We start from the raw sequence: 15865 nt of genomic DNA on the forward strand, positions 1-15865 counted from the left end.
TTTCCCCCTGTAATCTATGTGCTTTATGGAAATCAGGACTCCCGGGCGATGCCAGGTAATCCTGCTAATTTTTTCATAAACTGTAGTTTTACCAGATTTCATAACAAAAGAGCAACAGTATTTGAATCTAAATCTTAATTTACTTGGTCGGCGTCCGGTGTCACTAACAAAAAAAGAAAAAGAAATCATTATCGCAAATATTAATTAATGAAAAACGAATTACCTCCCTTTATAGTCGCTCTTTATCAGTTCAAAATCATTAAAACGATTTTGTCTCCAAAAATTTTCGAAACAATAACAAAAAAACATGTTTGTCCGTTTACGGTTTCAAATTGGCTGTTTTATTTTATAATTTAAAAAAAAGTCATATTCAGAAGAGACTGTAAGTTTTTTTTTATAGATTCTTTTTAAAATTAAAAAGAAAGTGCAAGTGACACATGCTCCTTTATAATTTGTATTAAAAATTATTCAGAAAAAAAAATGTGTTGTGTGTTGAATTTTCATTTAAAAATCTAAATTTTTTTAAAATTAAAAAGAAAGTGCAAGTGACACATGCTCCTTTATAATTTGTATTAAAAATTATTCAGAAAAAAATGTGTTGTGTGTTGAATTTTCATTTAAAAAATCTAAATTCTTTTAAAATTAAAAAGAAAGTGCAAGTGACATATGTTCCTTTATAATTTATATTAAAAATTATTCAGAAAAAAAAATGTGTTGTGTGTTGAATTTTCATTTAAAAAATCTAAATTCTTTTTAAATTAAAAAGAAAGTGCAAGTGACATATGTTCCTTCATAATTTATATTAAAAATTATTCAGAAAAAAAATGTGTTGTGTGTTGAATTTTCATTTAAAAAATCTAAATTCTTTTTAAAATTAAAAAGAAAGTGCAAGTGACATATGTTCCTTTATAATTTATATTAAAAATTACTCAGAAAGAATATGTGTTGTGTGTTGAATTTTCATTTAAAAAATCTAAATTTTTTTTAAAATCAATTTTTAGCTTTAAAAAGTTAAAAAAAAAAAAGAATTTACTGACAAAATTGTTTTAAATTCGTCGTTATTTGTTTTCTTTTATTCCTTTGTTCATTTTGTTTACAATGTGTTTTAAAAATGTTCAACTACCGTGGAATTTCCACGGGTGCTGCTAATCAATATTAATCTAGTAAAAGATTCTAGTTGCAACCGGTGACCTTTCATGAACTTTTATTTTCGGATAAATTTCATCGAGTACAATCAAAATCACCAACTCAATAAAATTACTCATTTTCTACTCGTTTCCTCCAAACTGTACTCTAATATTTTCGTTTAATGTATTCTCCCTAATTTTTTTTTAATCTACTCTTCTTAGTTTATTACCAAGTCAACTTCCTATTTCGATTACTGTATTAAAAATGGGAATTATTTTCTCATAAACTGCCGACATTTGCAACGCATTAATCAGCCGCCATAACGACGGGTATTAAGTGCCATGCAAACACGTTGGCAGCTCGTGTAACATTCGCTCATGTGGATGATTTTATTTAATTGGACGCGTGTGAAGTAGCGCTTCGTTGATTTTCGCAGCGTCAATGGATTCGAGAGCTGTGCTGGAACTCATTTCATGAATGGGTAATAATGTGCGGTACTTACGTCTTAATACTGCACCAACGGAACCGGTGTCTTTGCTCCACGGTGCAGACGAACCACCCTATAAAAAGTGGAAAAACACGTTTAGAAACTTTTAACAAAATATAACATTAAGCAATTGCAACATTACATTCATCCAGGAAATTATTTCTGTATTTCTATAATAGTGTTCAATAATAAGTAAAACTATATATTTATTTAGTATAAATGTTTATGGCCCCAAATATTTTGGCTACATATGTGCATACATATTTTAGCTACAGCCTTATTAGGCCAAGCTATCTCAGGCTAAGTATATATATATATATATATATATATATATATATATATATATATATATATATGACAGAGAAGAGTTGTTTTTTTTAACCCTTTGACAGAGAATAGAGTTCTTATTAACCCTAACCTGAGACATCTTTCAGCATCCTCATCAGGGGTAAACGATGGCATTTGGATTTTAAAAAAGAATGTAGGGGGAAGAAATTAAAAGTAAGGTGAAAATGAGAACGTCATATATGGTAATTGTAAATATGGCCTTCTCATTTTCATCTTATTTTTAATTTCTCCCCCGTACTTTCTTAAAAAAAAAAATGCCATCGTTTACCCCTGATGAGGATGGCGAAAAATGTCTCAGGTTAGGGTTAAAAAGAACTCTATTCTTTTTATTTTTTTTTATTTATTTTTTTTTATTCAATTTTCACCCCAAACAAGGCACAGTGCCACTTTGAAGCAGGGGGCTACTATTAGGGACTTAATTAGCGGGGTCATTATGAAGGGAGATGAGTAGAAAGATGTTTGTTAACATTAAACTTGAACTTCTGCATATCATTGCAGTTGGGAAAGCAGAATCCCGGAAGGGAGTTCCAAAGACCCGCAGTTCTGGGGAAGAAACTATTGGAGTAAAAAGCTTTCTTGCACCTAACGATCTCTACTGTAAAGGGATGAGACTTAGTAGCTTGTCGGGTTTGTTGGGGGTAGTTACTTCGGGGAGGTACAAGTGTTTGCAGTTCGTCAGAGAATTCACCATTAAAGTATTTGTAGAACAGGCAGAGGGATGCAACATCTCGTCGATGGGACAGAGGCTGAAGCCTAGATGACAGTTCAGGACCTATCAGGTTGGCGACTCTCTTTTGAACCCTGTCCAGGAGCGAGAGACAAGCAGCAGATGCACCAGCCCAGATGTGACAACAGTACTCCATACATGGGCGAATGGTTGCCTTATAGAGGTATAGGATACTGTTGGGCGTAAGTAGTTTTCTAGCACGGTAGAGGGAGCCAACCTTCCTTGCTGCAGCCTTGGCAATGCTCTCAATGTGTCTATTCCAGTTCATATTCCCTGTAAACGTTAGGCCGGAGAGTTTAAAAGAAGTACTTTCAGGCAATGTGTTCTTGGCCATTGCTATTGGTGGTAGACAAGGTTTCTTGTAGTTATTGAAGGAAACAAGCTTAGTCTTAGCAGCATTGAATGTGACCAACCATTTTTGTCTCCATTCCACTACGGATTGGAGGTCATCCTCTAGTGTTTCTGCCATTTCCTTGGATATGTGTTCATTTGTTTTCTCCTCATATCTGTTATAGAGAGTGGTGTCATCGGCAAATATACCTATCTCCGAAACAATTTTATCAGGGAGGTCGTTTATGAATATCAGGAATAATAGAGGTCCAAGGATAGACCCCTGAGGTACTCCCGCATTTATGTCATATTGTTTGGATGTACGACCGTTGAGGACAACTTTGATTTTTCTATTACTTAAGAAGGATTTAATTACATTATGAATTCTTCCAGTGATTCCATATGATCTAATTTCCCTTAGAAGACCATCATGCCATACCCTGTCAAAAGCCTTAGATATATCAAGGGCCACCGCTCTACCCTCCCCTGTTTTGTCCAATGAACGGTATATACGTTCAGAAACTACAGTTAAGATATCTGCTGTTGAACGGGCTTGCCTGAATCCATATTGTTTGTCAGTCAGGAGTTTAGCAGCTGTTAGGTGCTGGACTAGGGCTTGATTAACTAAGGACTCAAATATTTTGGCGAAAAGCGGGAGGAGGCTAATGGGGCGATAATTTAGTGGGTCAGTTCTTTCACCAGAAGTCTTGAAGACTGGTACCACAGAGGCGGTTTTCTAGTCTGGAAAACAAGATTCGTTAAGGCATTTATTGTAAAGTTTGGAAAGAACTGGAGCAACCTCGGCAGAGCATTTTTTTAATAGCACAGCCGGGGTGAGATCTGGTCCACATGCTTTTGAGGTGTCTAGGTTTTTTATAATAGCATGTACCTGAGAAGGGGTGATTTTCAAATCGTCTAGTGTGGCGTCTGTTTGCAGAGGAAAATCAGGGAGCGAGTGGTGTACCGAGTTCAGTGTGGAGTTTGAGGCAAACCGACTGGCAAGCAGATTAGCCTTGTCAGTTGCCGTGCAAGCAACCTCATGATTGTTTGTTAGTGGGGGAATAGTTGACTGTCCATTATTTACTACGCTGTTTACTACGCAAAAATCCCGAGTTCCTAATTTCTGTGCTTCGATGCGTTTTCTGGTGGTTTTAGAGTAATCTGTCTTAGCTTTCTCTATCACTCTCTTATAATTATTTCTAGCTTCTATAAACTTCTGTTTATTTGAGCTGGACTTATGAATTCTCTGTCATATATAAATTTTGTACCCCTAATAAACTTTCCTAATATATATATATATATATATATATATATATATATATATATATATATATATATATATATATATATAATTCCAGATTAATATTTTCCAGAGGTAAAGCAACCAATGAAGTTTTAACGAGGTTAATACAAGAGTGCTCAATGCCGAAATAAGGCAAAATATACTTTTTATTTGTTTTACATAAGCATTAACATGGCGCTACACATTCATGAGCACGTTTCGGTCAGCCATTTACAAGTAACTCAAGACCTTTTCGGACGATATTGCTTATGCAAGAGTTTAATCCGTAAGAATATGGACTAAACTTTTGTATAAGCAATACAAAAGGTAATGTTCAAGGTTAAAGAAAAGTTACATATGTTGTTTCTCATCTTCACATTCACTTTAACCTGATGACATTTTAAGCTTTTCGAGTAATCTATAAACGAATAACACATTTAAAATTGTTGCTGACAAATAGTCTTGCCGTAAGCCAAACAACGCGCACGCATAATTTTTTTCGGCATAATAATGAAAAAAAAAAAAACGCAAATATAAAGTTAATCCAGACATAACATCTTCAATATAGCCGTAATGTCTATATAGCATTACAAAACGTAATGTTTAAGATTAAAAAAATGTCAAATCGGCTGTTTCTCATTGTCTTTTCACATTCACCTTAATCTAATGACATTTTAAGTTTTTTAAGTAATCTGTAAACTAAAAATTTTAAATTGTAGCTAACAAATAGTCTTGTCATAAGCCAAACAACGCGCGCACGTGCACTATTTGGCTGGCCATTGGAAAGCATAAATTATTACGTATAAACTATTTGTCATTAATACATATAAACTATTTGTCGGCGACAATGTCACCTGCGAAATTCATTATCATGACATTGGAAACCCTATAAGTGTGGTCAAATCTCATGTAAAAAGATAAAATAATTAACAAATAAACTTTTATATTTTTTAATTTAATTTAATTCTTTGTTTGTTTGTTTTTTTATTAGGAAAAATTTGAATATAAAAGACGCAAATATTTAGGAACTAAGCTTGTCAATATATAAATATATATGTAATGCGTCAGTTTGAAGCATCACTAATGTACACGTGGTGTGTTTAATATTATCGATCATAAGGGCTGTGTACTTAGTTAGTTTTGTTGACTAAGACATCGCCGAGAACGACAACGACAAAGGAGATTCTTATAGTGAATAGCGTGTTTTAAACTTTGTAAAAGAAAGCAAGTAACCTGAATATTCAATATTCGTTTAACGATTTTCTCTATCTTGTATTTTTCAATTTTACATGACTGTAATGACCTAAGGATGGAATGAACTTGACGCTGGGCGCATTAATATGTCTCTAAGTGACGCTATAATTTAATGGTAGTAAGCGTTCGTTTATAAAGCGAAGAATTGGATTCCGGAATATGAAAATTTTCAGAGTGCAGCCAATCAGAATGGACAGACTTTGGCGAGGGAGTCTTTATTATTTATGAATTGGAAATAGGACAGATTATGTTAGGTATATGTATGTATTGAGCTATTTAGAGTCGGTGTAATCACAGATTCTGTGGAACGTGAAGAATTTGTACTGGTGACAACTAGTAGTAATGGTAGGACTAAATAATTAGAGAGAAAAGTGGGGACTCCTTTCTCTAAAGCTGTTGCGATTGTGATGGTGTTGCTCGTAGGATGCAATGTTGCATTTTAATATTATGGCTGAATGTGTATAAAATGGTGTTCAGAAGCTACATAAGATAGTGGCTATTAGGCTACATGTATTGAATTTGTATGTAGCATCTGTTGTTGCAAACCAACAATACTTTGGTCCAGAGGGGAATTTCTGCATTCATTTTATTATATATGGAGATAAAAATATCAATTCAAACTTTAATTCAATTTGTGTGAATATATATATATATATATATATATATATATATATATATATATATATATATAACGCACTCTTGTTGTTTACAGAGGCGATGTGAGATCGAAGATCAAGGTAAACCGGTAACGACTGATACATATCCATGTTTTTTTTTTGCATTGAAGCCGTTTGGGGGTCTATATTCCATACTTTGTCTCTAACAGCCTTTACTTTCAAGGATTTTCAAAACCGGAACTCATTTGGATATGTAAATACGCGATATTGCCCACATTCCTGTCTAAATTCTAGAAATTTTGATTCCAGGCAACATTGGATAACCATGCTAGTTAATAACATACTAAGCAGGCCACATCGAGAAAACATAAGTAGCTCGATATTTTGTGTGTGTGTGTGTGTGTGTGCGTGTGTGTGTGCGTGTGTGTGTGCACGCACGTGCCTGTTGATCAATACATGGCAGTGAATGAAGCGTGGTCACGTGATAGAGAAGGTCCGATAACATAGAACTGAATAATCTGGAGACTGATGTGCTTGATTGCGGCGATCGTGGTTAGATGGCGCGATAGGCAGAAACTCGGCTATCTTTAGAGTGCGTTCTCCATCCTATGCATCGAAATACCATGGCAAATCCTATGGAGCTCCATCAAGAAACGTCCACCCACCTGGTTGGTACTTTTATTTTGTTTTGTTTTTATTGCCTTCGACGACGTCGGCGCAACCCTCCTCTGCCGCATCCGAAAAGTTTTATTGCATGCAATGCAGCAGTCACATAGTATCATCTCAGAGTTGATATATTTATTATCCGTTTTCGATGGATGGGCGCCCCGCCCATCCATCGAAAACGGATAATAAATATATGAAGATATCAACATCCTTATCGTTGTTGCCCTTACCGTAATGTTCCCTCCCTCCTCCTGTGGATGCCCATATCTTCCTTTATTACCAGCAGATTTAATAGAAGCAATAAAATGAAAGTTTTGTTTCGATTTGAGTGTATATATATATATATATATATATATATATATATATATATATATATATATATATATATACGAGCAGGGAGACTCAACGTTGTCCGAGATTTAATGAGGATCAACAAATGTTCTACCCTCGCCCATTTTTCAATCAAATCGATTGTCTGCTCTAGTTTTGGGTCCACCACAGTGTACGGGTGGAAGCTTCACATGCCTCTCCCCCACAGTGACTTAGTCCACAATACATTGTAGTTTACATTGCACTGTAGAGAACTTACTCTTGATGTTATAAAATTATTTTATATAATGGCTTGAATTAAATCAGGGTGCAATTGTGCTCTAGGCAAAAATATTCATTTCGAACGCGCCCCTGTCTTGTCAAAGAACCAACCGTTCATTTTCTGAAAGTAATTTTACATAATCACTTGAATTAAAGTCTAACGTACAAAAGTCAAGTATCATGGTGCAATTGTGCTCTAAAAAAAGTTAATTCGATTTCATTTTTGTCTTAAAGAATTTAGAGTTGATTTTATAAGCTGGGCCTTTCTGCTTGTGTGGTAATAAAACTTTACAAATGCACTTATAATATTAAGTTGTATAAAAGTGTTAACTTTGGTCAAAATCGAACATCCGTCTTTAATCGGATATTTTTTTAATTTTTGAAACTGATTGGAGGCATTCCGAAACAAAGCATACGTAGGAACACTCCCGGATACATTAAGTACTTTTGTGTGAAATTTAAAAAGATCGGCCCAGCCGTTTCCGAGTCTATTCGAAGTTTAACAGCTTGGCAAAAGTGAAGTACCTAGTTTTCTGGGGTAAGATATAGTCCACAAATTTGTCATGTTTGGTGGTTTCTAATTTTCAGAGGAGTAAGCAAACTTTTTTAGTCTGCCAATTTTTCACAATCTATTTTATATAGATCTTTATACTTTCTGAAGCGAAGGTTTTATCCTCGTTTGGGAGATACGTGAAATTGCCAATTGCACTCTAAATAGCATTTGGTGAAAAAAAAAATTCATTTTTCGTAATTTTATCCTTATTAGACATTCTTTGTAATAATAATTGTTTACACTTTTGCTGTCTTTCTTTGTTATTTTATTGTTGTTACAGTCTCTCTTTGTTTTTTTGTCGTTGTTCCAATAGTTTGTGGAATTTTTCATTTTTAGTTGCATCCGTTTGGTATATAATCAATTCGAGCATACTAGACTTGACATCTTCCATGTTTTAAAAGTGTCTTTATAAGTGAAACAGAGTGCGTATGCGCGTATGGGAAAATATCAGCAGGAGCTGTAAGGTAGCAAAATAAAATGCCGAAGATATTAGCAGCAGTAGCCAAAAAAAGTACATATGAAATTAAGAAGTGTGCGCGAGCTTGCCCAACAAGAAAAAGAAGGGGAGAAACCACATGGTTAAGAAAAGAGAGGCCCATGCCGAAAAAGATGGACGTGTAAAGTTGAAGACAAGAAAATGGCTGGCTACGGCCAGCATGTGGTTGGAGAAACATAAAAATGTGTGTTGGGTGAGATGGACGTGTGGCAGTTAATCACTTGAAGAAGGCCAGATGATGAGTTGGCTGAAACGTGGGGAAACAACAACTATGAAGATGGGAATAACAGTCTGCAAATAAATTAACACAAATTACTCATGTCAAAACGATTCCAATCAAACAAATAAAATATAATAAATATTAATTGTTCATCTGTACAGAAGTTTTATTTGATTTATTTTTTACATTCGAACCCATTCGACCCATATCCCACTATAAATCTAACCTATAATGTTCAAACATAACGAAAAATTTACTTTGGAAGAATAAATAATAAAATGTCTTCCAAACTGAATCTTCGTTGGTTTGGTCACATTGAATGAATTGATGAGAGTTTTGGGGTCAGTAGATGTAGACCAGTTGAGGTAGCAGGGACAGTTGGTAGGAGAGGGCTAACAAAAACATGAAAAGAAGTGATAAGGATTAATTCAACAAAGAGGGATGAATAAAGGCCTAGCAGAGATAAGTTAGTTTTGAAAATTAATTTCTCAAAAGTCATCCAACATATGCCAATATGCAAAATAGATGTTTAATCGATGATGATGATAATGATGATGACGACGACAGAAAATATTCTTAAACTAGCAAGGCGCCCGGCATTGCCTGGTCGTAAAATACGCTTAAATATGATATTTTCATTAATACAGATTTCGTATTTATTATTATATTATATTGGACCCAATATACAGTCATGATGTAAGAGGTTTTTCTACAAAAACTAACTCGTGCGCCACCACCGAGAATCGAAACCAAAACATTTAGCTTACGATTTAGTTTTTCTTCTGCCGTTAATGACTGAGTTATGAAGACATGTTTGCTGCAAGACTAAAAATTAAAACATGAACCAATAGCTACTACGTTGTGCATGCATATTCATAATGCAGCCGTTCGACTTTCACCTGGAAAATTTCACTTTTTTATTTTATTTTCACACTTTGATTCCAATTTTTGTGGCTAAAATCCAAGAATAAAGTTTCGTAGGAGTTCAAATACCTTATATATAAAGTTTCATGTCTGTAGACCAAAGATTCTAGGAGTTGGCAGACAAAATGTTTTAAACAAAAATATATACGTATATATAAATAAATAAATATGGAAAGAGTTTTGTGCTTACTATAAACTTTTTACACAAATATTACACAAGTATTAATCATGTAGAACATCTGCATGAATATAATTACACGTAATATTAACGAAAGATGATCATCCCATAAGAAAACCGAAAATAACTAATACGGAATTACTTAAAATGAATGCTCAAAAGAATATGCAAATTAGCTAGTGAATGCAATTCCACAATCCACATATGACAAAGTTGTATTTCCTATTTAAATAAATAGAAAAAAGGGGGTTTAATATGAATATCAATAAACAAAACAAACCAAATTTATAGGAGTACAGATTTATATGTATGAATAGAAACCCCCCAGAAGATATATAAAACAGTAATAGCCATTTGTTGCAGGATTAAAAATGTCTAAAAGGTTTGTTTCTTAAATGCAAAATTTCATCTTTTTAATGAAGAATTTAGGCATTTCAGTGGAATGTTTCGCACTGAAAAACGCAATTGACATCTTTTTTGTTTCCAATGAGAACTTTCAATGCACAAACTACATGGTGCTTCACAAAGACTATACCACTTAATAGCAAATTGCATATTCTCTTTCAAAGATGCATACAACTTCCATCCTAATTTACCTGCACATAAATGTTCACCTTTCACACACACATAATTTTTATTCCAGCGGGAAAAAGGAATAAAGGCTCTTAAAAAATAAAAATAAATAAATAAAAAAGAAACTCGGGGTGCCGAATACAATTTTTAAAGAATTCTAATTTTCTATAATTTATCTGCAAAATGAGTTGAAACAGAGAAAGAAAATTCTAGAAGAGAAAAAACGAATATGTTGTTGCCCGTGAAGAATTTCTGAGAAAGTGCATTGAATAAAAAATGCACGTTTATTATTGGTTCTCAATAAGAACATTTGCATCCGGTATAAAGGCTTTATCTTTTCGTCATCATTTTCTTCTTTTTTTTACATATCCACCTTTATCTATATCTTCTTCATTTTTTTTTTATATATCTTCTACATATTCTACTTCTACGTCTTCTTAAATAGTTTTTCTTCTTACATAATTTAAAGATGACAGTTTGTCTTGAAAATTCCAATCAACATCTGATATCCATTAATTCCCCCAAAAATCATCTTTTACACGTTAAAAAGATGAAAATAACCCCAAAACTATTATCAGATTTCTAACCCCAAATATAAATAATTCATTTCGTTTCCAATGAGTGACGTCACAATGTTGTCAAGTTCATGTTTTATTCGTTACGCAATAAATCATGATCGGATTTCGATGACATTTGAATTTGATTATTCACAATCAGATCAATGTCTGCAGGTGATTGGCGATCAAATGGGAATCGATCGATTGATAAATAGAAGCAAACAAAAAAAAACGACCAGATTTTTCCTCTTTTATCTGAAAGATGAAACCAGATTATAAGTTGTGAGTTTCCAAGGAAACAAGAGGGTATGGCATATCAACCCTTTTCAGGTTATGTTTAAGAAATTTTGAAGATGAGCATAATTTACATCATTTGTGAATATGTTGCATAACAAGTGCTGAGTTATTCTTGTTTAATAACATATCCATTTTTTTTTTTTTTTGCGTTATTTAATGCCAAATCCAATAATTTGGAAATAAAATTTTTATGTTTCAACCTTTTTTATATCTTCAAATATTTATTCATTGTGTTTGGTTGTTTTTTTTTTACGGCATATCAACCCTTTTCGGGTTATTTAATGCTGAATGCAGTCATTGTGGAAAAAGTTTTATTCTTTAATTTCTTTGCATCTATAAATATTTATTCATGGCGTTTAATTTGATTGTTTTGTAAAAAGTAAATTGTTGTTGTTGTTGTTTTTGACTTTGCAGAACATGATTGAGTTTTGCAAAGGGAAAAGAAAAAACAATAGCATCAATGTTTAGTGCATTTTTGGTCAAGAAGCCAGTATCTTCAGACAACCTGATCTGGTAGCATCAGATGCCCAACAGGTATTACCACTCCAGGACAAAGTGGACCTGGGAGTAATGGTAACTAAAGGACAAATACACTTCCCCACAACTCCCAAATGGGGCCTCATAACTTTTAAGGTCATACTCAGGACCTCTAATTTACAGTCTTCTCGAAGGTGAAGGTTCAATCACCGATATTAAGAATACAATTATGAATTACTTATGACTTCTACACAATTATGGCTGATGGAACAAGAACAAGCTACTCTATGAATTAAATAAAGTGTTTGCTTTAAAATGCCATTCTGAATACATGAGTTCGACAAGATGCACTTAAAGATGTCCGGGCATCAACCACATATTGTGAGAATATTCAAGATGAGAACAATAAGTCCAAATAATCCAAATAATATTTTTCAGATTATTTTCATGTCAAATCCAATTCTTTTAAACGCATGTCAGCTTGTAAAATGCTCGTTAAACCGATGATGATAATGACAATGTTAAGTTAACTAAAGACAATATTTTTCGTTATGGATTACGAAACGTCTGTAAGACGATACAGAAAAAAATAGGCATTCGCCAAAAAAATGAAAAATAAATAAACAAAAATTATGAATATTAACTGATTCTCTCCTTTGTTCATTTTAATGCAACCAATCAATATATGCTCTGAAGCTTGTTATTTGAAACACTTTGGACGATATAAGTGATATTTGCCATAAAAATTTTTTTATAAATTCAAGAATATATATATATATATATATATATATATATATATATATATATATATATATATATATATATATAATAGCAATCTGCCTGGCATTGCCCAGCCATAAAATATGCTTAAATATTATATTTTGATTCATACAGAAATTGAGACATGTGCATGCGAGTATTATGTTTTTTTCTAAACAGTTCACTTCTTGCAAGTAAAAAAAATACTCGAGCTGAGAGTGAAGCCAAAACCTAAAGACAATGAGTCAAGTACGATAACCATTAGGCCAGCTTGATACGGCCTTTAAAAAGTGTTTTTAAACCTATTTATTTTTAACATAAGGAAACTGTAATGTTTTACGACCGTGCATGTACAATCATGAATCAGTTGACAAACACATAAAAATTCGATAACCGCCCCCCCAAGTACTTATTTTTCCATTTTGATCCCTTAACAGCCCCTTTTTCTGGATGAATACTGATTAAAAAGTTTTACACATGTCTGATTACCCTATATACACATTTTTAAGTCTATAGATAAAAATTCTTTGAGTATATAGGCTGAGAAGTGTCTTCTCACACACACGTACACAAATTCTCACTTATATATATATATATATATATATATATATATATATATATATATATATATATATATATATATTTGGTAAAACTGGTAATTAGTAAAAACCTGAAGAGAGTGCTCAATGCTATTGCAGAGCAAATATGTGTTTTATTTTTTTTATTACCGTTTTATCTGTTTGGTTACATATGTTTCAGATGTTGGACCATTTTTTTTTTTCATTGGGGTCATCACTTATCAAGGCCCGAAGGCCACTCAGGGATAAGGGTTATTGCGTGTACAGTAATCAATGAGATAGTATTGTAGTAATCATTAGTATTGGAGGTTTGATAGAGTGTCTTACTTAAGGGGGCGGTTTGTCAGGAGTTTGTTTATGTTGAACTTGAAGACATCCAAGTTGTAGTCAGGTGGGAAACAGGCAAGCGGCAGAGAGTTCCACTGACGTGCAGTTCTAAGAAAGAAGCTTTGCTCATGGAATCTACGTTTTGATTTAGGCACAGATAAAGAATGGGGAAAATTATTGACAGTAGTTTCAGCCAGACGGGTGTTTCTTGTGAAAGATTGGCGAGGGGGGATATTGAATCATATCTCCTTGTAAACACCCCGGATATCTTAGCATTAAGTGAAACTAACCTTCACTCCTCCATTCCCTCTAACCACTTTAACATGCCTGGTTATCTCCCACTCTGCCGTAAGGACTCGGACAGACATATACATGGGCTTGGAGTCTATATTCATAACACCCTCCCCCTGACTAGAGAAATAAAACTAGAAACAGACGACCAGGTCTTTACGTGCTTCAGACTAAATATGTAACATAATATTAGCTACTTATATTTTCTCTACAGCTCTCCCTCAACCCTGGACTTCATCCTAATTAACAAAGTCTCTGACAGCATAGATATAGCACTCTCCCTCGATACCAGCACTGAAGTACATGTATTTGGTGACTTCAATGTCCACCAAAGTAACTGGCTTGGATTCTCTAATTACACAGATGTAGCTGGTAGCACAACACATAGCTTTGCTATATCCCTTCCCTATCTCAGACGGTTACATTCCCAACACGTTTCCCAGACCAGCAAGTCCAACATGCCTCACTTCTAAATCTATTTCTGACAACAGTTCCTGATGATTGTACAACAAATGCCCACAACCCACTCGAGAATGCTGATCACGCTGTGATAATGGTAGAAATCACCCTAAATTCTCGCCCTAAAACTGAAGATCCACTACTCAAAACAACAAGGTATTACAAAAAGGCCGACTGGGAAGCCATCAGGGAACTCATCAAAGATGCCCCATGGCAAAATATCTTTTCTTTCCCAGCTGAACAATGTGCAAATGAGACCACTGAATGGTTAAAAACTGCAATGAGGCACATGTTCACACACGGAAATTCTATAGCAAACTCCACTCTCCTCAATGGTTTACTTCTGCTTGTGCAGCTGCTATTGATCAAGGCAACATGCGTTCCGCAGATTCAACCGACATAAGTCCAGTTTAAACAGACAGAAGTATATAGAAGCCAGAAATAATTGTAAGAGAGTAATAGCAACAGCTAAGACAGATTACACTGAAACCACCAGGAAACTCATTGAAGCACAGAAATTAGGAACCTGTGATTTTTGGAAAATCTACAACAGTGTAGTAAATAATGGGCAGTCAACGATTCCACCACTATCAAACAACCATGAGGTTGCTTGCACGGCAACCAACAAGGCTAATCTGCTTGTCAGTCGGTTTGCCTCAAACTCCACACTGGATCCGGCACACCACTCCCTCCCCGACTTTCCTTTGCAGACAGACGCCACACTAGACGTGCAGGTGCATGGTATTATAAAAAACCTAGACACCTCAAAAGCATATGGACCAGATCTCATCCCGGCTGTGCTAATAAAACAATGCTCTGCTGAGATTGCTCCAGTTCTCACCAAACTATACAATAAATGCCTTAGAGAATCTTGCTTTCTCAACTCCTGGAAAACCGCTTCTGTGGTACCAGTCTTCAAGAATTCTGGTGAAAAAACTGATCCACTAAATTATCGCCCTATTAGCCTCCTCCCACTTTTCGCCAAAATATTTGAGTCCTTAGTTAATCAAGCCCTAGTTCAACACCTAACAGTTGCTAAACTCCTGACCAACAAACAATATGGATTCAGGCAGGCCCGTTCAACAGCAGATATTTTAACTGTAGTCTTTGAACGTATAAACCATTCACTGGACAAAACAGGGGAGAGTAAAGCAGTAGCCCTTGATATATCTAAGGCTTTTGACAGGGTATGGCACAATGGTCTTCTAAGGAAAATTAGATCATATGGTATCACTAGAAGAATACACAATGTAATTAAATCCTTCTTAAGTAAGAGAAAAATCAAAGTTGTCCTCGACGTTCGTACATCTAAACAATATGATATAAATGCGGGAGTACCCCAGGGGTCTATCCTTGAAACTTTATTGTTTCTGATATTAATAAATGACCTTCCTAATAAAATCGTTTTGGAGATGGGTATATTTGCCGATGACACCACCCTCTATAACAGGCATGAACACATGTCTAAGGAAATGGCAGAATCACTAGAGGATGACCTCCAATCTGTAGTGGAATGGGGCAAAAATGGATGGTCACATTGAATGCTATCAAGACTAAGCTTGTTTCCTTCAATAATTACAAGAAACCTTTTCTACAACCAATAGCAATGGCTAAGAATAAACTGCCAGAAAGTACTTCCTTTAAACATGCCAGAAAATTACTTACGCCTGAAAGTATCCTGTATATCTATAAGGCCACCATTTGCCCATGTATGGAGTATTGTTGTCACATTTGGGCTGGTGCATC

At 34.5% G+C, this 15865-nt stretch overlaps 1 protein-coding gene across 2 annotated transcripts in view; it reads right to left on the reverse strand.

Moving 5' to 3' along the window:
- LOC145249765 (centrosomal protein of 112 kDa-like) overlaps positions 1-15865 on the reverse strand; it is a 777157-nt gene that overhangs the window by 257055 nt on the left and 504237 nt on the right. For both annotated transcript variants that reach the window (XM_080111687.1, XM_080111688.1), the window contains one exon: positions 1631-1688. In XM_080111687.1, coding sequence (XP_079967813.1) covers positions 1631-1688 — 58 coding nt within the window. The remainder of the gene's footprint in view (positions 1-1630; positions 1689-15865) is intronic.

This window comes from Euprymna scolopes, chromosome 28 (assembly GCF_053919585.1).
Source record: "Euprymna scolopes isolate OS-2025 chromosome 28, ASM5391958v1, whole genome shotgun sequence".
Taxonomy (NCBI): domain Eukaryota; kingdom Metazoa; phylum Mollusca; class Cephalopoda; order Sepiida; family Sepiolidae; genus Euprymna; species Euprymna scolopes.